This window comes from Vicia villosa, linkage group LG3 (assembly GCF_029867415.1).
Source record: "Vicia villosa cultivar HV-30 ecotype Madison, WI linkage group LG3, Vvil1.0, whole genome shotgun sequence".
NCBI lineage: Eukaryota > Viridiplantae > Streptophyta > Magnoliopsida > Fabales > Fabaceae > Vicia > Vicia villosa.
In genome coordinates this window covers 106,298,426-106,324,326 of record NC_081182.1, presented here as the reverse complement: position 1 = coordinate 106,324,326, position 25,901 = coordinate 106,298,426, and the positions used below count along the sequence as shown (strand labels likewise).

General features: G+C 36.3%; 2 protein-coding genes across 2 annotated transcripts; both read right to left on the bottom strand.

The window, feature by feature from the left end:
- Positions 1-13,240: 13,240 nt before the first annotated feature.
- Positions 13,241-14,796, bottom strand: LOC131656501 (fasciclin-like arabinogalactan protein 1). The gene has a single exon (XM_058926204.1). It carries the CDS (start codon positions 14,704-14,706, stop codon positions 13,456-13,458), a length of 1,251 nt encoding a protein of 416 aa, XP_058782187.1. The 5' UTR covers positions 14,707-14,796; the 3' UTR covers positions 13,241-13,455.
- Positions 14,797-20,403: 5,607 nt separating this feature from the next.
- On the bottom strand, positions 20,404-22,836 carry LOC131658739 (uncharacterized). The gene has a single exon (XM_058928003.1). The coding sequence runs from the start codon at positions 22,834-22,836 to the stop codon at positions 20,404-20,406; it is 2,433 nt and encodes an 810-aa protein (XP_058783986.1).
- Between the last annotated feature and the right edge of the window lie 3,065 nt (positions 22,837-25,901).

Below are 25,901 nucleotides of genomic sequence, written 5' to 3'. Positions count from 1 at the left end.
GATGATGTCTTTGAGGGAGACCTGTGCAGTCTGCTGAGTAGTGTACTTTGACAGAAAGTAACCCTCGTTATTTGGTGTTTCCCTGGTGTTTTCAGGAGTAAAATTTTCATCATAATGTTCATCCCATCCAGTTGGGACAATGTCTTCCATGGCGATTTGTGAGCTCGGAAGAGCGGAATATTTCACCATAAAGTCATATTTGCCACTTGGCTCTCCTAGCATATCCCAAACTTCTTTAGGTGGATTTTGATATTGCTGAGTGCTGGGACTTTTGTCATTTTCAAATTGATCACCCCATCCAGTTGGGGTAATATTTTCCATAGCAATAAAAGAATTCTGAGGTGTGGTATATTGATAATTATACCCGCTGCTTGGTTCTCCCAAAGTATCCCACATTCCCATGGAAATGGGTGGAATTTCATCTGGATATGGCTGAATGATATGGTTCAAGAACACTCCATCGTCTTCAATGGCGTTTACTCCTTTGCTGATGAAATGTGACATTAATCCTCCAGAACAAGGACTTTGATCATTCTTTTGATTTCCACTATCATAGCCCAGGCCTAGCTTGTCGGATTTGTAAGGTATATCGAGGAGCTGTCCCCATACTGTGCAATCACCTTTTTCGATCACAGCTTTGGCATCTTTGAGAGAAGCCATAGTTGTAGTTGGAGTAGCAGAAATATGCTTGGTAGTAGAGACATCTGGAGAGACCACCTCAAAAGATTGGCAGGGAGTTTCGATGAATTCGTCATCCAACTCGACATATTTGGAATTGCTCAGGTGACTAACCACATATTCCTCTTCGCCATAAACTGTGACAATCTTTCCTTTTACTGGATATTTCAACTTCTGATGCAGGGTAGAAGTTACAGCATTTGCCCCATGTATCCAAGGGCGTCCTAGTAAACAGGAATATGCTGGGTGAATTTCCATTACGTAAAAGGTAGAATCAAAGATCTGAGAGCCCACTCTGATTGGGAGATTCACCTTTCCGTACACTGTTCTTGTTGACCCATCGAAGGCTCTTACCACAACATCGCTTGGTTGTAACACAACTCCTTCGAAGTCAAGCTTTTCCAGTACTGTTTTTGGTAACACGTTCAAAGAAGAACCGTTATCTACCAGCACATGAGATAGAGTGGTGCCATTACATTCAATGGAGATATGTAGGGCTTTATTGTGATTCTTTCCAGCAGGGGTTAGATCAACATCAGAGAAACCGAGGCCATTGGTCACTGTTAGATTGGCAACACAATTTTCAAATTGATCGACTGAAATCTCTTGAGGCACATGCGCAGCTTTCAGGAACTTCATCAGAGCTTTGGCATGAGCTTCTGAATACTTTAACAGAGACAGCATTGAGATTTTTGAAGCAGTGTGCCCCAGTTGTTCGACAATATTGTAATCACTCTTGCAGATGATTTTCAATATTTCCTCCATTTCTTGCTTCGATGGATCTTCAACAGTGACCTCCACCGGTATTTGAACTGGCTCAACTTGTGGCTTTTTGCCTCGAGCGTCGATATCTTGATTAGGAACTGGGACCTGGACTGGGCAAGTAGCAACAGTCTCGTGATCTTGCTGGTACCCACAATATTATCCACAGTTGGAGCAGTTAACTTCGTGGCCTCTTCAGTCGAGGTACCCTGCTTAACTCCATGGACATAAACATTAGTGTCGTAACCCCACGGGACAGCTTTATCTGAGGAGTATGGAAATGGAGTTGGACTAGCAATGATTACTGATGCCACTTTGAGTGTAGCGGAAATTTTGAAAGGAGCCTTGGCAGAGATTTTGAATGGTAAGCTGGAGATCACTGAGACATTCTCTATTCTCATCCCGTTTGCAAAGACTTCGCATAAAACGTCCATAGAAGGGAGCCTCTCAAACATAATGATACGGCGATCCATCCATTTTTGAATTCCCATTCTCAGATTTTCACAACCATTGGGCAGGTATGAGCAATAAAAGCAATCAGGGTCACAACCTGGAAAGTAGCCAGCTTGGATTAGCTTTCCTTTGACTTTGAGGAGATGAGTTGACAATTCGGTCACATCATAGATGTAAACAGTGTCTAGGATAGCGTTGACAGTTTTGTCATGCTTCGGCATGGGTGCCGTGATGACATTTGGAGTTTCTGGAGGATCGAACTCAATTTCCCCAGCATCTATCATGTCTTGTATTTTATTTTTCAGGGCCCAACAGTGATCTGCGTCATGTCCTGGACAGTTTGAGTGATACGCACACGTTGCATCGGGGCGATAACTTGGAGAGGAAGTGTTGACATTCTTTGGAGGATCTTTTAATGTGATCAGATATGCTTTTAGCAAATGCTGCAATGCCTGAGAGATTGGCATATTGATTCTGGTGAAATTTCTTCTTGGCGCATCTGGTCGACGCGTATATTTTGGCTGTTGATCTTTTTGAGGCGCAGATGCGGAGATCAGAACTGCCCCTACAGATTGGTGATGCTCATTCTTGCGACCTTTCTGAATTTGCATTGTATTGACCTCATTTCTCCCACTGATGGGCCTTTTTGTAGTACCAGAGGAGGAGCCTATTTGAATGCCACTCTCGACACGTTCTCCAGTCAATATCAGGTCAGTGAAACCTGATGATGAGCTTCCTAGCAAATGGCTATAGAAAGGGCCAGTTAAAGTGCCCATGAACATGTCGACCAGCTCGCGATCAGATAAGGGTGGTTGAACCCTTCCAGCCATATCTCTCCACTTTTGTGCATATCCTTTGAAACTTTCTTTTGGTGCCATGGACATGCCCCTTAGTTGAGTACGGGTTGGTGCAAGATCAGCATTGTATTGATACTGTTTGTAAAAAGCAGCAGCTAAATCTTCCCAAGTATGAACTTTTGTACTTTCCAGCTGGTAGTACCATTCGAGTTGTGTACCCGACAGACTTTCTTGGAAGAAGTGAATCCACAATTTGTTATATGTTGTGTGAGGTTGTATCTTCCTTACATAGGACCTCAGATGTAGTTTTGGGCAAGAAACTCCATCATATTTCGCAAAGATAGGAACTTTGAACTTTGGAGGGATAACAACATCTGAGATGAGTCCCAGATCATTGAAATCTAAGCCAGGTATTTTTTGTATCTCCATAGCTTTCATGCGTTCTTCCAACTGCTGATACTTGTCATCATCCTGTTCGTCTCCAGAATGATAATCTTCTTCATTAGAAGAGAGAGAGGGTTTGGCAGAACCCTAGTTGCTGTGATTGTCTCCTTGTTCACCATCACCGACTATTTCAGGGATCGGTGGCTTTTTGAACTTTTTGGCTGGGATTTTGATCTTTCTTTTCAGTTGGCTCAAGCCTACAGATCCTTTGGGCTTCTTTTTCTTCTTGATCATCAGGGCTTTCATTTCTTGTTGCCCCTTTGCTAGATCCAGAATTGCCACTTGAACTTGGGCGTTCTGTGCTTCGAGATTCTTGATGCTTGTTTCAGATTCCATCTCTTCTGACTGAAATAAACAGCGAGGAGATGAGAAATCCGTCATGTGAACCTGTTATGCAATGTGTATGGATGCAATGTATATGTATATGAATGAAATGTATATGCAATGAATGAAATGTATATGCAATGTTTTCAAGGATCTTAGAGTTTAGATTTGTTAAAATAAAAGAAAAACAAACATTTGTTAGTCAAACAATTTATTATTATTTTTTTCTTCTTTTTTTTCTTTTTTGCCTCATTCGGGCTTACAAAACAGAAATAAATAAAGAAAATGAAGGATCCTTCAGGTCTCCCATGGACGCTTTCTCTTTGCACCCAGGAATGTGTTGATCTGCTGTTCTTCTTGGAGTTGTCTGGTGAGCTCCAATAATCTTCTCTCATAGTCTTGACAGTGTGCTTTGAAGGTATCTCTTTCCTCTTTTAATTGAACCCAAGATTTTTGCAACTCTTCCAGGTCAGTTGGCATATCCGGATGTAGAATAACTTGAGGTTCATCTCCTTCGACTTCTGGCTCAATAGTCATAGGTAGAATGGCGGGATAGGGCATGATGAGTTTCTGAGCATGAGCCCGCACCCATCTGAGGTAAGGTTCCATAGGGATAGAATTCCATTGCCCCAAAGTTTTGCTTTCTATTCTATAGACACTGCCCCACGCATGTATAAACCTTCGTCGATGTCTGTGGGAATCATCCTCGTAATCAAACACAATGCCACGGATAATCATGTCATGAGGACCGTTGCTCCGTGCATATCCGAATTGGCGTAAAGCTAAAGAGGGATTGTAAGTGATGCCCCCTTTGATGCCAAGTAGTGGAACATTAGGGTACTCTCCACAATGATCAATGATAGTAATGTCTCTTTGAAAGAAGTTGTTCCACCGGATATCTGAATGAGACAAAGACATAATCCTGCGAGACCATTGCATTCTTTGTTCATTTCTCAACACTGATCGGGGAAGATGAAATGTAAACCACCTAGCCAGTAGTGGTATACAGCATATAAGAGTTCCTCGTTTCTTCATGGTACGAGTGTGTAGAGAATGTAGAATGTCTCCCAGCAATGTTGGTACCCGGGTTACGGGTTAGGAAAAGATTGATAATGTGTACACTTATGAACTGGTCGGGATTAGGGAATAAAACCAACCCATAGATCAAAAGAGCCACAACCTCCTCAAAAGCTGGGTAACTTTTGTTTTCTAGTAGTAATCGAGCCTTTTCCATTAAGAACTTAGCAAGCAAACCCTTAACTCCACTCTTTGTTTCCCAATTGGACTCGATTTCTGACTTTTGCAAATGTAAGGCAGCAGCAATGGTTTCAGGTTTTGGAATCCTTTCTAAACCAGTGAAAGGTAATTGATTTCGAACAGGTAATCCAATTAGTTCAGAGAACTCTTCCAAGGTGGGTACTAACTGGTAATCAGAAAAGGTGAAGCAATGATGTTCGGGATCAAAGAACTGGAACAGGACCCGTATCATGTCTTCTTCAAATTTTGAGGTAACCAAATGGAGTAGGTGACCGTGCTTTTCGGTGAATTGAACATTCCTGGGGAATTCTGATACTAAGTTTTTCAGTTCAGATGGTACCGTTGAGATGTTGATTCGGATGTAATCTCTGGTGGCGGGAGCCATTACCTGTAATAACAAGACAAAGGTAAACTCTTTGATCCTTGAAATGATTAGTGAGAAAATGATATGCTTATGATGCTTATGATGTTATGATGTCAAACATGTGGCACACAAAAACAAATCAAACAATAGCCTTAAGTTTAAAGGCTTGCATGAAGTTCATGGGTGATACCCTCCCCACTGAAGTTGAGTTGGTTCAAACCTGTCCTAGAATAGTATTCGGGTTCTATGATCCTTGGAGGTAACATCTTAATACGGCGCTCGGACGGCCGATCAAAATATTCCTCGAGGATAACTAACTTCGATCAACTTCAAAGCTAGCCACTTAATAGGCCACAAGTCAAGTTCAACTAAAAGATTCTAAGACAAATTAGTGTTTAATGACATTTCGGAAGCCTAATATACTCCTTAATCGTTTTCAAGGGACATCAGTATAAACCAAAGTATCGCACTAACGGTGACTACGAGATCAACCGTATCGGTACATGCCGTACAGTTTCCTTGGTCTATTGTCACATACTTAAGGTATCTCGAGATTCGGGTTAGAATCTTTCACACAAGCAAAATACCCAAACAACCTTTTGAAAAATAGAGCAATCAAGTCAAACAATTGAAAACATCGGAATGATCTATTCTCTAAAGGTAACCCCTTTTGAAAACATTTTGTTTTTAGAAAGTATCCCCAGCAGAGTCGCCAGTTCTGTCGCGCGCTCGGTTTTTTGCCATACCTCTCGCGGAGAGATACGTGAACTGACTCTTTTTTGTTTCTGCTTTTGTATTTTTGAAAATCAGAGAGTCGCCACCGACCTTTTATTTTATCCAATTAAGGAAAGGTTTATAAAAGAAACAGAAAAAAGACCTTTAAGAAATTCTGGGTAAGGGGGTAGGTTATACAAAGGGAAGGTGTTAGCACCCTTTGTATCCATGGTTATCCATGGGCTCTTTAATTTGCTTAGCTCACTTGTTTTCAATTGCTCTGAAATGCTCGTATGTGGTTTGAAATACCTTTGTAAATTGAATTTGTAATGATCCTTGTGCGGATGTATACAAAGTGTTTTTATCTTTCAAAAGATGCTTTGGAAAAAAGAGCGTTAACTTCGTAATGATCCTTGTTTGGATATATACAAAGTATTGTCTTTTTGAAAGTTTTATTTTGAAAAACAATGATATATGAGAGATTTGTTTGTTTTGATTTGAGCAAGCAAATTAGGAGATCTACCCTGAGTTATAAGGTCTTTATCCTATTTCCTTTAAAAATCTATCCTTTCATCGGATATAAACAAAAGTTCGATTTTGCATTTGAAATAATAGAATTTGATTTTGATTTTGAAAAGAATGAGAAAGGGATTACCCTAAGAGGTGCAAGTGTGATTGTGTTTGGATTCAAATATTTTATCTTTGAAGTTAGTGATCTAACGGTTCAGTTTTATCTTTGGCATGTACGCAGTTTATATGTGCTGGAATTTAAAATGCGGAAATGTAAAATGCGGAAAGTAAATCTACGCTATTACATCGATTGTGCAGGAAATGTAAACTACGCTATTTACATGAATTTGACAACCTATACATTTATCTAGGAATTTAAATTGCAAGAAATATAAAAGAAATGTTTTTGGATTTTTATGATTGATTTTAATTATAATTAATGCATGATTAATTAAATTAAAATGAGGAAAAAAGATGAAAATAAATTTCAAACCTAAAAATTAAGTTCAAAATATGTTCAAAAACGCTTGTTAATTAAATTTAAAACAAAACTAATTTTTTTTGTTTTTTTTGAAATTTGATTTGAAATCTATTAAGTTAATTAATACATAATTATATAAATAATTACACAAATAATTAAAACTTGAAGAGAAAATTATTCAAAATATGTACAAAATTAGCTTATAATATATAAACAATATTTAATATAAAGAACAAATTTTTTTTATAATTTTTGATTGGGTGAAAATAATTAAAAGATAAATATATGCATATTATCTAATTAATTACACAAAATATTCAAATTATGAAGAAAAATAAAATATTTTTATATCATAAAATAAAATATTATTTTAGAAACTTAAAAATATTTTTTGTGTATTTTTTGGATTTTTAAAACTATTTTTAATTAATTTAACAAAGAAATTAAAATAAAATAGAAAATAAAAAGATGAATGATCAGGTGTGGTATTTAAATGAGGACCATGGTAAGGATGAGTGTTTTGATGCGTTGGATTGAGAGTTTAATGATATCAGACGGCCCAGATATTGAGGTCACATGGAAAGATGATGTAAAGCGCACATGGGAACCCAGGATTCAAAAACACTGGCGCGCGCGTTCTATCCAATGAGGTGAGGACACCTCATCGTCTTCAACCTCCAGCCAGCACATTTAACAGCGTTTTTATGAGAAAAGCGCTATAATAGATGTGTTCTAAACCTGCAAAATAGCGAATAGGGTCAAACATGAATATAAATTTGGCGCGACATGCCCTTTTGACTGGGTTTTCTCTCCTGAATTCGAATATGGCCTTAGTTTCTTCTAATTTTGCTTGTAAAGAAAATCCCTAAATAGGATCTAAGAACCCTAAAAATGGTAACCTCGTATACAAGCATCCAAAACTTAATTAAACTTCCAGAAATGATCAACACATCAAACTAAACTCAAATATATGTCTACATCTTGCTAAGCATGCGTGTATGATCAAATACGAGTTGATTTATGTTTGAACAAACCGTGGCTTGTGGGGCTCGATTTGTGAGGTTTTGATACTTTAAATTTACTTGGACAAGTTCAATGAAGTTCAGGGATGATGTTTGAATGCTTAGTTTGTATTGAAAATGACTTAAACTTAAAATTCGAATTTCAAGTTTCTTTGAATTTTTACAAGTTGTTACAAGAGTGATATATGCCTATGGGAGCTTCTAAATTCGTCCTCTCTTTTTTGCTGAAGTGATATAGCCTTTATATAAGCATTGAAGTGCTTATAAACTAAGCTAAGAAGCATTTATGTCTTTGTTGAATTCTTGATTTCTTTAATATATCAAGCTTGAATTTTAAGCAACCATGGCTTAATTTTTCCACACCTCTTGCCCTAGGCCTGCTGTACTTGCTTCTTGCTGCAGAATTGAGTCAATTGTGGAGGCTTTAGCTTAAGATTAAAGCTACATCGTTATCCTTCCATTTTCCATTTTCAATTTAATTTTAAATGGGATAAAATTAAACCAAAAATGAATAAAAATGATGTGGGCTTTGTCTTGGTCGTGGGAGGCCCATTGTATCATGGTAAACATGTTTGAACTATGAAAACTTGGCCCCATTTGAAAAAAATACATTTTTGAGCAATGTTGGTTTTATGCATTTTCCCAAAATTTAGCCAACTTCAACAAGGTGTAAATCCCTCAATTTTTGTCATATGAAGGAGATCTTGCACTTTTTCGAAACCTCAAAGAGTCCTTTAACCAAGGTCTTTGGTCTCATGTCAAAATGATTTTTGATGCTCCTTGTGTATCCTTTTGAAAAAAGTGTCTTTTTGTTGACTTTGAAAATGACCTGTAATGTCTTGGTTCATATTTTTCAAATGGTGAACCTAATGACCATGGGACCAATTGCATTTGAAAGATAATTGAATTTCCTTCAAAATGAGCTTTGGTTTGAATTTTTTGGATGAAGGATGAGAGAGTTATGACCAGTCAAAGTTCAGTTGACTTTTTAGGAGAAAACCCTAATTTTGAATCTTAGGGTTTTGTTGATTTTTGATCTTTCCTTGATGAATTATGATCATCCAATGATCAAATGATGAATCCTTTGACAAAATATGGATGTTGACAAAAAAATTCATTTTGACTGTCTGTTGACTTTTTTGGTCAAACGGGTCGTATGTTGATTGTTTGAGCTGCTAACGGTGCGTCTGAGTGAATTGAAGTTTGAAAATTTGTATGATGGTACTTTGAGATGTATGGAGGTCCATGAAATCCATTTGAGGTCTCAAAAACTTGTTTCTCCTGAAAAAACAATAAACCCTAATCATGGACTGTTTGTGTAGGAGACAGTTAAGCGTACCTGATTTTTGTGCAGTGCTGAGTCTCTGCTAATCATGTGATATTCAGAAGACTTCTAGGACAAAAATCTTGGAATTTTGAAATGCAAAAGTTTGATTTGATTGATGGTACAAAACACGGAGAATTGTACTATCAGTAGTTTGACTGTCAACTGACTATTCAGGCATGTAACAGTTAAAGTGAAAAATCAACAGTCAAAATTAATTTTCTTTTTGTTGTTTTTGTTTTATGTGAAAGATGAAAGTTTATTTACATGACTTGTTAAAAAACACAGACATAATAAATTATTATTATTTACTGTACGCGAGCAAAATTACCGATAATAACCCTAAAAATCATTTAATGCACAGAAACATAAATATTTGACTGGCAGAAAACACACAAAATATTATCTGAATAATTAAGCAACAATATGACAAATAGTACAACATTTAATACTGACAGTACAAACATTACATACTATAATGAACGGTACGACGAGTAAACGGTACATTTAAGAAAATAAGAGATACGACAAACTTTAAGAATGACGATTAATAACCCATGCTATGACCAACAGAAAATAGATGATCGGGAGTGTAACCATCGCAGGTCCACATTTTTCAGGACTATGTAGACAGAAGAAGTACATGATCACCGTAGCAATGGTGATGACCATAAGAAAACACGTTTCCATCCGCTTCGCCATTTTGCCGGGGAGGAAGAGAGAATGGATATGAAGTAGAAATTTGAGAAATGATTTAGAATTTGATGTGAGATTTTATGGAAAAAATGAGAGGTATTTATAGAATGAAAAGAAGGATAGAGACGTTGGGGAATGAAGTGATTCCGTACAAAAGGAAAATTTGAGTGGAAGTAAGATTTGAAAGAAAGTGTATGATAGTGTTGGGAAAAAGAGAGATGTGTAGAATAAAGTTAAGATTTGATTTTTGAAAAAGAGATTTGAAAAGAGATTTTGAAAATAATGGAATATAGTACAAAAGTTAGTGGGAAACAAAAATTAATAATAATTTACTTGTTTACCAGTACAGTCTGAATCCCGGACTCTGCGCCTGCAAAAGATTTAATTCTGTACCAATTGCGTCAGTACTATTTATCTGTAAACAAATATCAAATAAATAGCGTGTGTGAAGCAATAAACAGTACTTGGCGTTTGCGTAAGAATAAATTCAACAGCAAGCCAAAATACTGTATAAGAAAAAATTCTAAAAATCAAGTATTCATAAATCAGGATGTGAAAATCCAAGATTATATGAAACTCTTAATTTTTAGATTGAAGTTTTCTTGAAAAAAGATGCGGGCAAATTTTGGGGTATAACAGTAATATTAAAACATGAATAATGCGAAAGCAAAATCTTGAATTAAAATGTTCTGACGAGTCTTTACCAGTACAGTAGTAGCAAAGCTTCTAAAGCAGAAAGCAATAACACAATAACAACAAAACTCTAAAAATTGAGTTCTAGTAAAACTCTCAAAACTACTGCACGTGAGGCGACGTCCCCTCCAAGGAGGGCCCCGCTGATGAATGACTTTTTAGGCTATTTCTATGCATGCTTTATGTCTGAATAATCATAGTTTAAGCTTCATTTTTTGTTCGATTTTACTTGCGTTTGTGCATTTTCTCTATGTTTTAGGTAATGAGGACCAATCAAGGCAAAAGAGGATCAAAGAAGGAAAGAGCACACATCAGCATCTAAAAGGAAGGGTCTCTCATACAAAAACCAGAGCCCATTACAACCTGACCGTAATGGGGACCCGTCTTACCACTTCCTTATTACTTTCATATAGATAACCTGAGAACATTACAACCTAGTCAAAATGGACATTACTATTCGTAATGATTCATCATATAGCTTGGAATTCTTTTTTTTTTACAATTGTTTCATGTGATATTTCACATTCCAACTGTTATTTTTTATTGTAAAACATCACGAAGGTGATTCACACAAATTTATGGTTGTAATAATGTGTTTTGGAAATTTGTGTGAATTACCTTCATGATGTTTTATATATCTCGGATAATTTATCAAGCTGTTTGATAAATCAAAGCATCTCGCTTTTACCAAGTCTCACGCTTGGGGGACTTATGTACATCCGAGACGTACATTCCGAATTTGCCAGACATCTTGCCTCCTACCAAACCGTCCTAAATCTGAGACGTACCTCCTAGATCAGCCAAACACCCCGCCTCCCACCAAACCGCCCATGAAGGACAAGAAACATCTTCACTAAATATAATCAATGTCCTTCATGATATCCACATGACAAGGAAACCGGTACATTGAATGACCATGAAGACAAAATGATTTCATATCGGGTCCGACACTAAAAAAGATAACCTAAGAACGATAGAGGCAAGCAATACACTAATCACAAACCTCTTAATACATTGTGGCTTCTCCCAACCTGTTTCGAGGAAGTCATCACATTATTCTTTAGGAACACAATCCAATAACCCTCTTAATACATTGTGGCTTCTCCCAACCAGTTTCGAGGAAGTCATCACATTATTCTTTAGGAACACAATCCAATAACCCTCTTAATACATTGTGGCTTCTCCCAACCAGTTTCGAGGAAGTCATCACATTATTCTTTAGGAACACAATCCAATAACCCTCTTAATACATTGTGGCTTCTCCCAACCAGTTTCGAGGAAAGTCATCACATTATTCTTTAGAAACACAATCCAATAACCCAATTTAAATAATTTGTATTAAACTATTGGTCGTCATAACTCCAACCGTCCAAGCCGATTAAAAAATATGGACTTCTATTATTCAACTACAGATTGAGATGATTGAAGAGAATATTCAATTTAACATTTCATATTTAACATGAGATGATTGAGAAAATATGGACTCCAACCGTCCAAGCCGAAACCAACATCACCAATTCAATAGATTAATCTTGCAGGTAAAGAGAATATTCAATTTATAAATAAAAAATAGAAGAATAGTAGATAAATAGTTACATTTAACATTTCATGCCCCCTCTTCACAAAATTCAAAACACTATCAAATACAAAAAAACACTTTACTAGGGTTAAAAACAAAACACGCTAACATTATAGGAGGTTTTTATATTTAACCCAACATTATAGGAGGTTTTTATATTTAACCCTATTATAAATTAATAATGATAACATAAACTAATAAAAATTATCTTAAAATACTAGCAACAAACTAAAGTTGCATGATATAAAATCGTATTAGCATCAAAATAATCAAAGAGTAAAATATCTAAAATTAGTCAAAGTCATAGTTGACAAATGTTTAATTAGTGGGTTCGTGAATTTTTTGGATTTGGATCCGGTTTAACCTGAAACCCAATTTTTTAATACAATTTTTTAGTCTTTAAACTCATATTCACCCAAATTACCCGATCCAACCCACTTTTATGAATTTTTTTGAATAGATTTAACCGAGTTTTATGGGTTAATCCATCTCATGTACACCCTTAGATAAAACTATTAATAATAAATGTAACAATTCATATTCTAAAGAAATAATTATTTGAGATGGAAAAAAATTGCAAATAATACAATTTTTAGATATATTGAATTTATGTTATAGTAATTTTAATTTACATCGGATTTTATGTTGATTGATTGAACATTGAATAATATTCAATATGTCATTTGAATGATAGGTCAATGACTTTATGTTGGATTTAAGTTGGTAAAGTGGATTTAGATTTTTGAATTTATGTTGAAGTCATTTGAATGATAGGTCAATGACTTTATATTGGATTTAAGTAGGTAATGTGGATTTAGATTTTTGAATTTATGTTTGGTTTAGGTTGTAGTAATATTTAGCTTAAAATGTGTTATTGAACCTAAAAAAATCAACTCTATTTAATTAAATAATTTTTACTATTAATCTATGCTCCGTTATAACCCAAACCGTCTAAACTGGTTAAAACGATATAGATTTATATTGTTCAATTGCAGATTGGGATGGTTGAAACTTTTTGGTTTCGAAACCGTCCAGCCCGATCCCTCGTCCAGCCTTAGCATCACCAATTCAAGAGATTGATCTTGAACCCAGAGAGAATATCCAATTTATAAATAAAAAATAGAAGAATAGCAGACAAATAGTTACACTCAACATTTCATGCTCCCTCATCACAAAATTCAAAACACTATCAAATACAAAATAAAAAAAAAATTCACACCTGCCCTACTTCGACCCACACAAAAAAAAGAAACAGCATTTTAAATTCCCTTACTAAACAAACTAAAAAACAAAAATTAATTTAAAATAATTAAATTAAAAGCAACATGATGTAAACTTTATGCTACACACCTCACACTCACAGTGCTAGAATTCCAAAAGCCAAAGCCAAAACCAAAGCTACGATACCGCCGAACCTAACGGCGCCGCTATCGTCGGCAGTGTCATCAGCTGCATCTTCGGGCGAATCAGCCGGCGCATCAGATTCATCCTCACTTGGCGCATCGGCAGCCTTCTTTTTCTTCTTCTTATGCTCCGCCGCAGGAGCGGGAGCGTCAGCAGCTGCAGGCTCCGGCGCCGGAGCCGGAGAAGGACTCGGAGCATCAGCCTTAAACAATTCCTCTGGAAGAAGAACCTTCGAAATAGTAAAGATCGCAAGCGGCTGCTCATCAATAATCGTGTTGGTGATCCTAGCAGTTACAAGCTTTGTCTTCAATGTAATCTCATCGCCGTCATTCTGAACGGTGAAATCGTACTTTTCAGCACCGTCGGTAGCAAGAGTGTTCATCACTCCATTGTTAGATTTCAGACTAGCAATAGATTGATAGATCGGTACACCGTGAAATTCGAGGAGAGCGATTTTACCGGCGGCGGTTAGGTTTTTGAATTTCGGAAGAAAGCCTTTGAAAGCATCGTCGGCTGGACAGAAAATGGTTAATCCACCGTCGAGATTGTCGGTGAAAATGCCGTAAGCTTCGGGTGAAGCGGAAAGAGTGTCGGCGAAGATTTTGCAACCGTGTTTGGACATAATCTCGGTGAGGTTTTGTTTTTTAGGTGCTGGTGTAGGTGCTTCCGCTGCGGCGGAGGGAATAATTTGACTAATCTGAATAACGGAAATGTTGTAAGGAATTTCTTTAACTGATTTGACGTAGATAGCAGGTAGGGTTCCGTCGTTTTCATGAGCGCCGAATCCGACTTTTCCGCCGCGAAGATCGGTGATGTTGACTAGTCCCGAGGCTCCCGGTGCGGAGCCTGAGGCTTGGTACAATGTGGAGACGAGAGCGGTTCCGTTTGTGATTTGGTGAAGCTTTTTGGGGCCGAAGTAGTCGACGAGGACGTGGAGGGAGAGGATGTTTTTCACGGTGGAGATCGAGAGGTCCTTTGCTATGAGGTCGTCCATGGCGGCATTGTCGACGGCGAGGACGGTGATTGTTGTGTGACGGTCGATTTCTGAAGCGAGGTGTGTTAGGGTTAGGTAGTGGTTGAAGGTGGAGAACTCGGGGGTTTGGGAGAGGATGTGTGAGATATTGTGTGCGGTGGAGGTTGTGATAACGGCAGAGAGGATTATAATCGCCACCGTGAAGGCCGCCATTGTTGATGGTCTGTGCATGTGGAAGAGAAGAAGAAGAAGAAAAATGAGATCTGTAAAAAGTTGAAGTGGAGACAGTGCAGTGTGAGACTGAGAAGTGAAGAATTTGAGATAGCAGAGGTACTACTGATAAGAATGTTAAATACAATGGGGCCTGCGGTTTGAGATTATTACGGATTTACCATTGAACCCACAGAAATTAATTAGGACAATTACTATTGCAATTTTAAGTAACTAATTATATTTGTAGAAAATAAATATAATAAGATCCCATTCAATACACAAATTTGGAAAATTATATACTGAAATGTAAAAAAGTTAAATATAAATTACAATATATCTAATTAAGAAAAGTTAAAAAGTTAAGAATTAATAATTATGCATAAATATTGATATTTGATTATAGATACAAGGCTCTTAAAAATTTTTAGACATCTCAGAGACGACGCTTATGAAATCATCTTAGACCACTTCCAACAGGAGTTCTTCGCATTGGTTTCTCAGGTGTTCTTTCTATTTTTTTATATTAAAAAATTTAAACTAGCAATTGAATAACTAGTTTTTTTTTTCAATTTATTTTTTCAATTATAAATATAATTTTTTTTGAAAAAATTTATCAATACCAATTTTCTTTCAATTATCATTTTAAATTATAAGTTAAATCTGAATTTTATTTTTTATATCAATTTTAATTTAAATAATTAAAATTATTATTTTAAATAATATAAATTTAAAATAAAATTTAATATAAATAAAATATTAATTTATAAAATAAAATTGTGATATCTAATATGAGTTCTTTAAAATTACACAATTAAAACAAAATATTAATTTATTTATTTTAAACTGACTTGATTTAATAGGTCCCACAAACGGTTGAAGATGCACTTAGTAGCTAAGTAAATGATACATACGCAAGATTTTCAAATAAAGATACTACTTGGTGTTGGTATGGTGTCCAAGAATATTAAACATTTGTGAGAAAATGGGAAAGAATCTGAAAGGGCAAAAAGAAGAGAAGTTGAGTAAAAGAGGGAGTTGTTGCCAGCACATCACGTGACTTGGGCAGCGTCACTTTCTTGTTACCTTGGAGAAAGAATAAAGTTAAACTAATTGGTGGATTAATACGCGTTTTCTTAGTTTTTATTTTGAACATTAAGTAGCGTGTATTAATAATTTCTTTTCCAATTACGGCCATTAATTAATACTATAAGGAAGGTGAATGCTGTTGAAAATTATTTTAATTTTGTTAGGTGTAGTTATTTAAATAGTTTATTTCTCTTTTTCTTGGTCAAAAAATCGTTTTTGTCTAAATACCGGCAATTGTTTGACTGTTCATGCTTGTGTGCAGTTTGGCAAATTAAGAAATTCTATTTTAAAATTTAATTTTAAAAATTACTTTGACTCTCTTTTCGTTTGAAAATTACTTATTTTTGGGTAAAATGGGTCTGAATTACTTTAATTATACCAAATATACAATTTATTGTTAGTCTATTTTAGTATTTTTCTTTTAATAGTAAAATAACAACCACTCTCTTGATCTCAAATTAGTTGTATTCTTTTAACCTTAACATTTTTTTAAGATAGTAAAACAAAATTTATTGGAATAAGTTTATTAATAAATAGTGAATGAATTGCATACATTAAAATATAGTAAGAGTAAATTAATAAATAAAAATAAATAAATGTTTTTGTAATAGATAATCTTTTACAAGCAGATGATGGTTTTTATTTTATTTTATTTTCAAATTTTTTTAATATAAGGCTGATTGAACTTATTCAAAGGTCATAGACTACCTTCCATACAAGTGTTTTTTTGAAATGAGCATGGGATCTTGGTAGAGCACACATTAGTAACAACGCTTGATCTTCGTCACCGATGCTAACATCAATATTATCAAAATCAAGAATCAACTTATTGAACTTATCCAGCTGCTCAGTTAAGACTTTGTCTTCACTCATCTTAAATGAATAGAGCTTGCGTCAGGCATAGACGATTTACCAAGGACTTGGTCATGTAAAGACCTTCAAGTTTTAACCACACACATGCTGCAGTTTTCTCCTTCGAGACCTTCTAGAGAATCTTATCACCAAGGCTCAATATGATGGCACTGCGAGTTTTCTCTATCATCGCCATTTTCTCCTTCTCCGTTAGATTAACATCCATATTTCTGATCCTTTCAACGCTTCTAACAACCCTGCTGAACAAGAAGGGCTCGCATCTTCAAGCACCATAATCTAAAACTGTTTACTCCAGTGAATGTTTCAATCTCATATTTTGTTGATAGCACCTCGATCCACGCTCACCGGACCAGTTTGTTGTGACAATCGCCTTAAAGAACGAAGCAATGTTTTGAGAAAGAGAAACTTTCTTGAACAACACACAAGAAAAATGGTTTATTTTATAAAGAGAGGAGAGAGAAGAAAACAAAGTTGGTTATTACGGTTATTCATTCACTTTATCATTAGGAGTTAATGATTACAACAAAATATAATAGCAACCAACCTCTCTCAACAACCTGAGAGAGCAACTTATTTATAGACAATTAGCATATGTATATCATGTATGATGATAACACACATACATGACATGCATAACTACTGAATAATAAAATACATAAACAACTTCGTTTATTACATGCTAGAACAGATTTCGACTATAACATGCACATCTTAGTCGAACCATGAATCTACCCCCTGTATAGACTAAAGTACGATCCAAAATACTAGAAAGACTCCGACTCAACGACCCTAGCCTCCCTGATTGAGGGAGAACCATGGATTATCGTCTTCTCTGGTAAATATTAGACATATTTGGCCTTTTTTGCAAATCGGCCAACTTCTACTGGACAACCGAGCATTTGTGCTCCATTTCTTCATATTTACCATTCCAACTGTACTTTTCTTTGGGAGGCTTCCCTACAGCTAAGACATTACTTTTGCCAGCAACTTCCAGAGAAAACAAAGAAGAAGCCTGATACATGTTGTATGTGACCTTAGAGAGAAGCTCCATCTTTTTCGTCTCAAAAAGGTTTTCGATGAAGGACAAGTCCTTCGTCGATACAACAACAACAACTTGCTCAAAAGTGTAAGCCATTCAAAAGGGAAAAATTGAAGGCATCCACTGGAAGGGATTCATTGATCCTAAAGAACTGTCCTGGTCAGACGTGTATGTTTTGGAGAGCCCGCTTCTAGAGGAGATTGTTGGTCTTCATACTGGCCCCTCTTTGTAGGAACAAGAGACTATGGCATTTCTGCCACAAACAATATGGCCTCAACATTTGTAAGCTAGTTAACCCCAAGGCAGTAACACTAGTCTCGACATCTTGTGTTGGGGCCAAAGTTGTAGGAAGAGGCTTCATAACCCAACCCAAATGACTAGTATTGATACCTCGAGCATTGGTGAAATCATAGAACAACTTCACTTTTCCATGTTATTTACAAGATGCAATCACACATGTTAGAAAAAATAAAAACTATGAGATTTTGTCCTCACCAAATATCTCCCTCCTTCCGCTCGAATGTTCGCATAAGTATCAATCACTTTTTCCTATGCTCAGAGGAAGACACTTTACCGAGGCTAAACCCTTATTCATAACCAAGTCCTTGAGACCAAAAGCACATGTTCTCCATCATCTTCACCTCGTTAGGGGAAAGGGGGACTTACTTAACGTGATAGTCATTGTTAGTACGTTGGAAGAGAGGCCAAGACCAATACTTCAAAAATCTGCTTTTATATAAACTAGAATATTCAGCTGAAGAATTGTAGAAGGAGAAACGGGCCTCTGTGGGAGGGGTTTCACTAGCAGGATATGCCTCATAAAATCAACCCAGTCACTGGTGAAATTGTCGTACCAAGGATCGTTCGGATGGAAAGTAATAAGCCCTTGGTCACTAGTGTCGTCCTAAAAAGTGATGGAATAAGGTGTGACACAACAAGGGGGGTTGGATTGTGTCCCTTTTAAAATTTATCTTAGTATTTAAAAGGTTGCCTTTAATAAGAAGAAAGTGATTAGTAATGTCTTTAGAGATTTAAATAATTAGTGTTAATGTGTGTGACAAATATAGTGTATGAGAAATATAAGAGCAAGACAATAACTAAAGAACACAAGAAAACTTATCCTGGTTCACCAACTCGGCTAGTCCAGTCCCCACACCCTGTGAGATTATCCTTTATCAAATACTTCTTACAATAGCTTTTTCTTCTATGTATTCTTAGCCTCACCAGGCTTACACTTCTGAATGGTATAGCTTACAGATAGCTTACAAAATGATTGGTTTGTATATCTATGATATACTTTGTGATCTTAGAAGGTTTACAATAAGTTCCTAAATACTCTCCATATGGCAGTGAGTATTTTTCTTATAGAATGTGTATGATAACTCTAATATATATTTGATCACTATATGGTAGTGAGAGCTAAAGATAATATATAGAGAGTATGATTGCTTTGAGAATAAAGACTTTGGTTTTTCTTTGAATGCTTGTGGATGTATTCGGTAGTGAGAATGAAACACAAGTCTTGTATTTATAGAGCCAAGCAAAGTGAGAAGGAAGTGCCGAGAGTTTCTCATGAGAAGTGCTGGAAGATTTGTCTTTGTAGGACTTGGTCTTGAGTAGGACTTGGTCTTGGTTCAGAGTACTTCTGACATGCTGCAAATTCTGACATTTGACTATTTCAACAAAGATTTATTCTTGGCACAGTAACTCTGGAGGAGTAACTCTGGGATGAGTAACTCTGGGACGAGTAACTCTGGGACGAGTAACTCTGGGACTAGTAACTCTGGGACACGTAACTCTGGGACTAGTAACTCTGGGACACGTAACTCTGGGACTAGTAACTCTGGGACTAGTAACTCTTGGGACGAGTAACTCTGGAACACGTAATTCTGGAGAGTAACTCTGGGACTGTCATTCTGAAGAGTAACTCTGGGACCATAATTCTGGAGAGTAACTCTGGGACTGTCATTCTGAAGAGTAACTCTGGGACCATAATTCTGGAGAGTAACTCTGGGACTGTCATTCTGAAGAGTAACTCTGGGTCCATAATTCTGGAGAGTAACTCTGGGACTGTCATTCTGAAGAGTAACTTTGGGACCATAATTCTGGAGAGTAACTTGTTTAACTTCTGAGAATCCATATGTTCTTAAAGCTTTGTTCTTTGTCAGCTCAATCTTGAATCATCATTTTAACTCTTTGTTTGATAGAGACCATAAATTATTTAGATGATTTATTGATGAAATCACTTTGGAGTTTCTTTAGATAAAATAGTTTGTAATATTCAAAACATTAACAGAATATGTTTCAACATTCTCCCCCTTTTTGAATGGTGACAAACTTTTTATTTTAGTTTCTTTGAGTAAGGACTTTGAAACTCCCCCTGAAAAGATGCATACTTTGAAAGGGCAAATGCTCCCCCTCAATATTAGTTCATATATAGCAAATGAATTTAAAAGCATTTGAAACACATATTGATTAGATAGCAGTTTGATTAATGTTTGAGGATCAATACATCAAATGATTTACATCAATATTTTGGTGCACAAACAAAAAGATCCTAGAGGACTACTGCTAATTTTAATTATACAGTCCTAGTGAATTAGATAAGTAGAGTACAAAGAACTTAAATAAGACAAAGCTTTGGTCAAAGCTTGTTCTCCCCCTTTTGTCAACCATACAAAAAGAAAGGGGGCACCAAAAGAAAGAGGACGAGAAGATTAAGAACCAGATGGTTCATCATCAGAAGTAGCCTCAGAAGATAATGGTAGAAATGGAAACTGAATCTGAGAGGGATCCGGAGGAGGCATTCCTGGAAACCTCGGGCATACTTGTTCAGTGACATAATCAATCCAGAATTTTTGGTAAGCCATTAACTGCTTTTGGAGAGCTGTGTAGGATCGAAGGTTGATGCCTTGATGGGGGTTAACCGTTTCAGATGAGGTTACAGATCGAGGATAAACGGGAGGACGATTACCAATGCTGGGGAAGTTGTTAAAAAATGAGGATGTGATGGAAGTGATGGGAACCTGAGGAAGGGTATTGGAATTATCGGTGGTGTTTCTAGGAGGTGATGAGTCATACCTCGGAGCAAGCAGTGTTTGAACATTGAAGGAGTTATCATCATCTTCCTTAGGAGAAGAAAATATTGGAGAGTTTGTTTGAAAGACATAAGGATCAGGTGGTGGAACAGAAGGCATGACAAGTGATTCTGTAGGATCACTTTGTTCAGATAGCTGAGCAGAGTTGTTAAAAAATGCTTCAATCTGAGCAGTGAGATCATTGGAGTCTGTGTGATTGATGGAGGAGAGTTGAATTCTTCTAGGAGAAGGTTCTTTGAATGAATTAGGAGAGTTCAGAGGTGAGGTCGTGGGGAGAGGATTTGTTGTCATGGTAGGGGAAGTGTATGTTGCAACATGGGGAATAATTGAGTTTTGTTGATTTGAAGTGGGTGGAGTTAACAATTCAGCCTCAAGCATGGATATGAGTGAGGACAGCTGAGCTGAAGCAGGAGTGTGAGGAGACATTGGTGAGGGTGGTTGATGAGCTGAAGCACTAGGAGGACTCGAGAGTAGGTTTTCAAGAGCGAAAATGTTGATCATGTCAGTGTTAGAAGTCTCTAGGTTTGGAGGACTTGAAACATTTGAGATAGTTTCAGTTGGGAGAGAAACTGGAGCTTGAGTGATGACAACTGTTTGTGGTGAAGATTCTACTGGGATTGGTGATGTAGAGGTGAGGTCAATGCATTGTGTGATTTCAGGAGATTGTTGATTTGTTTCCTTTGGAGATGTGGATTTAGAGGCATGAGGAGAGATTGATGAGGGTTCTTGTGGGGATTCTAGGGCAGCAGTGTTTGGAAGAGCCACAGATAATGGAATGGGGGAATTTGTGTTCAGGCTGTTTGGAGAGTTAGGAGAGTTGGTACCTGTTTCTAAAGGCTCGGTTGGAGCAAATTGTTTGACAAGACGCCTGCGCTTGGATTTGGCCTCAGGTTTAGGCGATGGTGCTCGCTTGAGTGAAGGAATTTTCATGCGCTTCAACTTGGAGGCATCCAGGACTTTGTTTATCTCGAAGGAGTCCTCATCATCCAGAGGAACATTGAAGTGCTTGAATATTTTGGTAAGAAGCATACCATAGGGGGCGCTTCTTGCTCTCAGGCCAGTGTATTTGAGATAGTTGAGCACTAAATATCCAATATTTAGAGGGGTTTTCTTTGAGAAATGGTAGATGACAAGGAGGTCTTTATCAGTGATTCGTTCCATACTGCCTTTTCTTGGAAGGATAGTATGAATGCAGAAGTTATGAATGATATGGCTGAGGGGTTCAAGGTTGGCAGACACAAAACGGTCATTTGGATGTTTTGTGATAGAGAGTCTGTAGGATTCAATGTCTAGGTCATAAGATGAGGGCCAGTCCTCATTAAAGAGGTGAAGTCCATTATTTGGGACATGCAAAATATCACAAAGGAGCTCTGGGGTTAGGGTTATTTGACAACCTTTTACAGAAGAGATGAGCTGTGTATCACTGTCAGAGGGTTTAATGGCAGCAAAAAAGCTTCTAACTAGTCTAGGGTAGAAAACATCAGAGAGTTGGAGAAAATTGGTCCAACCTGTGGCTATTGCAAGCTCGTTGATGTCGTAACCCCAGATAGAGTAACTATCCAGGTTGACGGTTTTGCCGGCCACGATAGGAAGGGAGCGCCATTTTTCATTGTAGAGAGCACGAACATCATCGTCAGATATGAATTCGTTGGTTGAAATTTCAGATGGATGGTCATAAGCTTGGAAAGACGATGAAACGAGAGAGGTTCCTTCGCTCGATTGAGTGGAAACGTGTGAGGAGGATGGTTTGGTAGGTTGAGGAACAGTGACGATCTGGGTTGTGGGAGGAGGATTAGGGTTTTGGGATTCAGTTGTAGTTTGCTCAGAGGGAGTTGGATCGTGAGAGATGTTTGCATGTCGAGCTGAGCGACGGGTGGGAGTGGTGGGTGTTGGTCGAGAGTCAGTGGTTTTCATGGTGGTTTTCTGTCGAGTGGTGGTGGTGCGGCGCTTGGTGGGTGGTTTTTCCATGGAAAGGGTTTTCTGTATTTTGGACGGAAGAGAGAATGCAGTATCAGCAAATGGAACAATGATAGTTATAACTTTGAATACCATTTGAAAGGTTTAAGAGAAATAAAATTGAATCATTAGAGATTATTGGGAAGAGCAAGGATTTGATGGGAAGTTGGTAGAAGGTGTACTGATTTGATTGGTATGGGAAGAGGCAGCTTTTTCTTTTGTAATGATGAAGAGATGTAGAGAAAAGAGAAAGCCAAGGAGAAAGCACACGTGAATATTTGAAACCACTAATATAGGCAATGTTTTAAAAAAAATATATATATTAAAAGCAAACAAATGTATATGTACTTAAGAGAAACACACGTGACATTATTATAATTTTTTTGTTTTGTATTTATATATTTTTTTTTTATATCCTAATATATAAAAATAATTACTTAGGTATTTTGATAATAGATAACTTTGATTTTAGAAAATTAAATCTATCTTCCACTAGAGGTTTGGTGAAAATATCTGCTAATTGATTTTCCGTGTCTACAAAAATGAGTTCTATATTTTCTTTCTGAACATGATCTCTAATAAAATGATGTTTTATTTCAATGTGTTTAGATCTCGAGTGTTGAATAGGATTTTTTGACAAGTTTATAGCACTAGTATTATCACAAAAAATTGATACCTTGGAGTATTGAAGTGAGTAGTCTTCTAGTTGATTTTTTATCCATAAGATTTGTGAGCAGCAATTTGCAGCAGACACATATTCTGCTTCAGTTGTGGATAGAGCAATTGTATTTTGTTTTCTGCACGACCATGTAATAAGAGCTTGTCCTAGAAATTGACATGCTCCACTTGTACTTTTTCTTTCTATTTTGTCTCCAGCATAGTCAGCATCACAGTAAGCTATCAAGTTGATGTGATTTCCTTTTTCATACCATAAACCAATGTCCGTGGTACCAACGAGATATCGAAATATGCGTTTGACAGCAGTCAAATGTGATTCCTTAGGGTCAGTTTGAAAACGTGCACAAAGACCTACTTGCCACGGGTGCATATGTTTCATCGTAATCTATACCTTCTTGTTGATTATAACCTTGAGCTACGAGTCTAGCTTTGTTTCTGATTACTTTTCCATGTTCATCAAGTTTATTTCTGAACACCCATCTTGTACCAATAATAGTTTTATCTTGAGGGTAAGGAACTAGTTTCCAAACTTGGCTTTTCTCAAATTGAGATAATTCTTCTGTCATGGCTTCCATCCAGGATTCATCTTTTAATGCATCATTGATATTCTTTGGTTCTACCTGAGATATCATTGCCATGTTATTAGAGTTATCTTTAAAGAAATTTCTAGTTCTTACCTGATCAGAGGTGTCTCCTATTATTTGTTCATGAGGATGATCAGTTACACTTTTCCATCCTTTTGGAGGATTTGCTGTAGGTTGTTCAGAGTTGTTTTTAGCTTCTTGGATAATATTCATAGTGTTACTTGCATCTGATGATTGAGTGTTAGGAATTGCTTCTAAATCAGTTACTTCATCCTCGTGAGAATTTTCTAAAGCTGCAACATTTAGTTCATCAAACATAACATGCATACTTTCTTCTACACATTGATTTTTCAAATTGTAAATTCGGTAACCTTTTGATGTTGAGGAATAACCAAGAAATATGCCTTTGTCAGATTTTGAATCAAATTTTCCTAGAGAATATTTGTTGTTAAGAATATAGCAATAGCATCCAAAGATATGAAAATATGAAATATTTGGAGTTCTATTTTTCCATAGTTCATAAGGAGTTTTCTTCAAAATTTTCCTTATGGTTACTCTATTTAAAACATAGCAAGAAGTATTGATAGCTTCAGCCCAGAAATATTTTTCAACATTTGATTCATTTATCATAGTTCTAGCCATTTCTTGTAAAGTTCTATTTTTTCTTTCTACAACACCATTTTGTTGAGGTGTTCTTGGACAGGAGAAATTGTGAGATATACCATTTTCATCAAAGAAGGTTTTAAAGGAAATATTTTCAAATTCTCCTCCATGATCACTTCTTACAGAAACGATATTTGAGTTTCTTTCATTTTGAACCTTTTTGCAAAAGATTTTGAATGCTTCAAAGGAGTCATCTTTATTTTTTAAGAAAAGTACCCATGTGTACCTTGAGAAATCATCAACAATAACAAAGCCATATTTTTTCCCACTTAGACTTGAAGTTTTTACAGGACCAAACAAATCAATATGAAGGAGTTCCAAAGGTTTGTGTGTTGACACAATATTTTTTGAATGAAAACTACTTTTGACCTGTTTGCCTTTTATGCAAGCTTCACAAATTGAGTCTTTTTCAAAATTAAGTTTCGGAAGACCTCTAACAAGATCTAATTTTGAAAGTGTTGAAATGTTTTTCATACTTGTATGACCACATCTTCTGTGCCATAGCCATTTATCCTTTTCTTTGGACAAAAAGCATGATTCAGATGAAAGATCATCTAAATAAAAGATATAAAGATTTTTGTGCCTTTTTCCTAAAAAGAGAATTTTGTCAGAAGATGGGATTTTCACAATACATGAGTTTTGATTAAAACTGACTTCATAGCCATCATCACATAGTTGACTAATGCTAAGAAGGTTGTGTTTTAAGCCTTCCACGTATTGCACATTGTTTATAAAGATAGTACCTTTTTTACCTATGGAACCAATACCTTTGATTTTAGCTTTATCATTGTTTCCAAAAGTTACAGTTCCACCTTCTTTATTTTTGAAAGAGACAAAACTTTCCCTATCTCCAGTCATATGCCTTGAGCAGCCACTGTCCAAGTACCAAGGCTTTTTCTTGATGGTCAGAAGACATTCCTGCATTATGTGTTAGTAATCTTTTAGGTACCCATATTTCTTTGGGTCCTTTGTTGTTAGAAACATGATCATTTGATATATTGGTTTTCTTTTTGAAATAACAATGTTTCTCAAGATGATTGGTTTTCTTACAATAACAACATTTTGGTTTGATAATGTTTTTCTCCTGTAAAATAGTTTTTTCTTTTGTTTGGGTCTTGGTTCTATTTTTATTTGGAAGAAAAAAGTTCTCATAAATCATTTGATTTTCAGATTGTTTAAATCCTAATCCAGCTTTATCAAATACCCCTGATTGAGATCCCATTATTTTTTGAAATG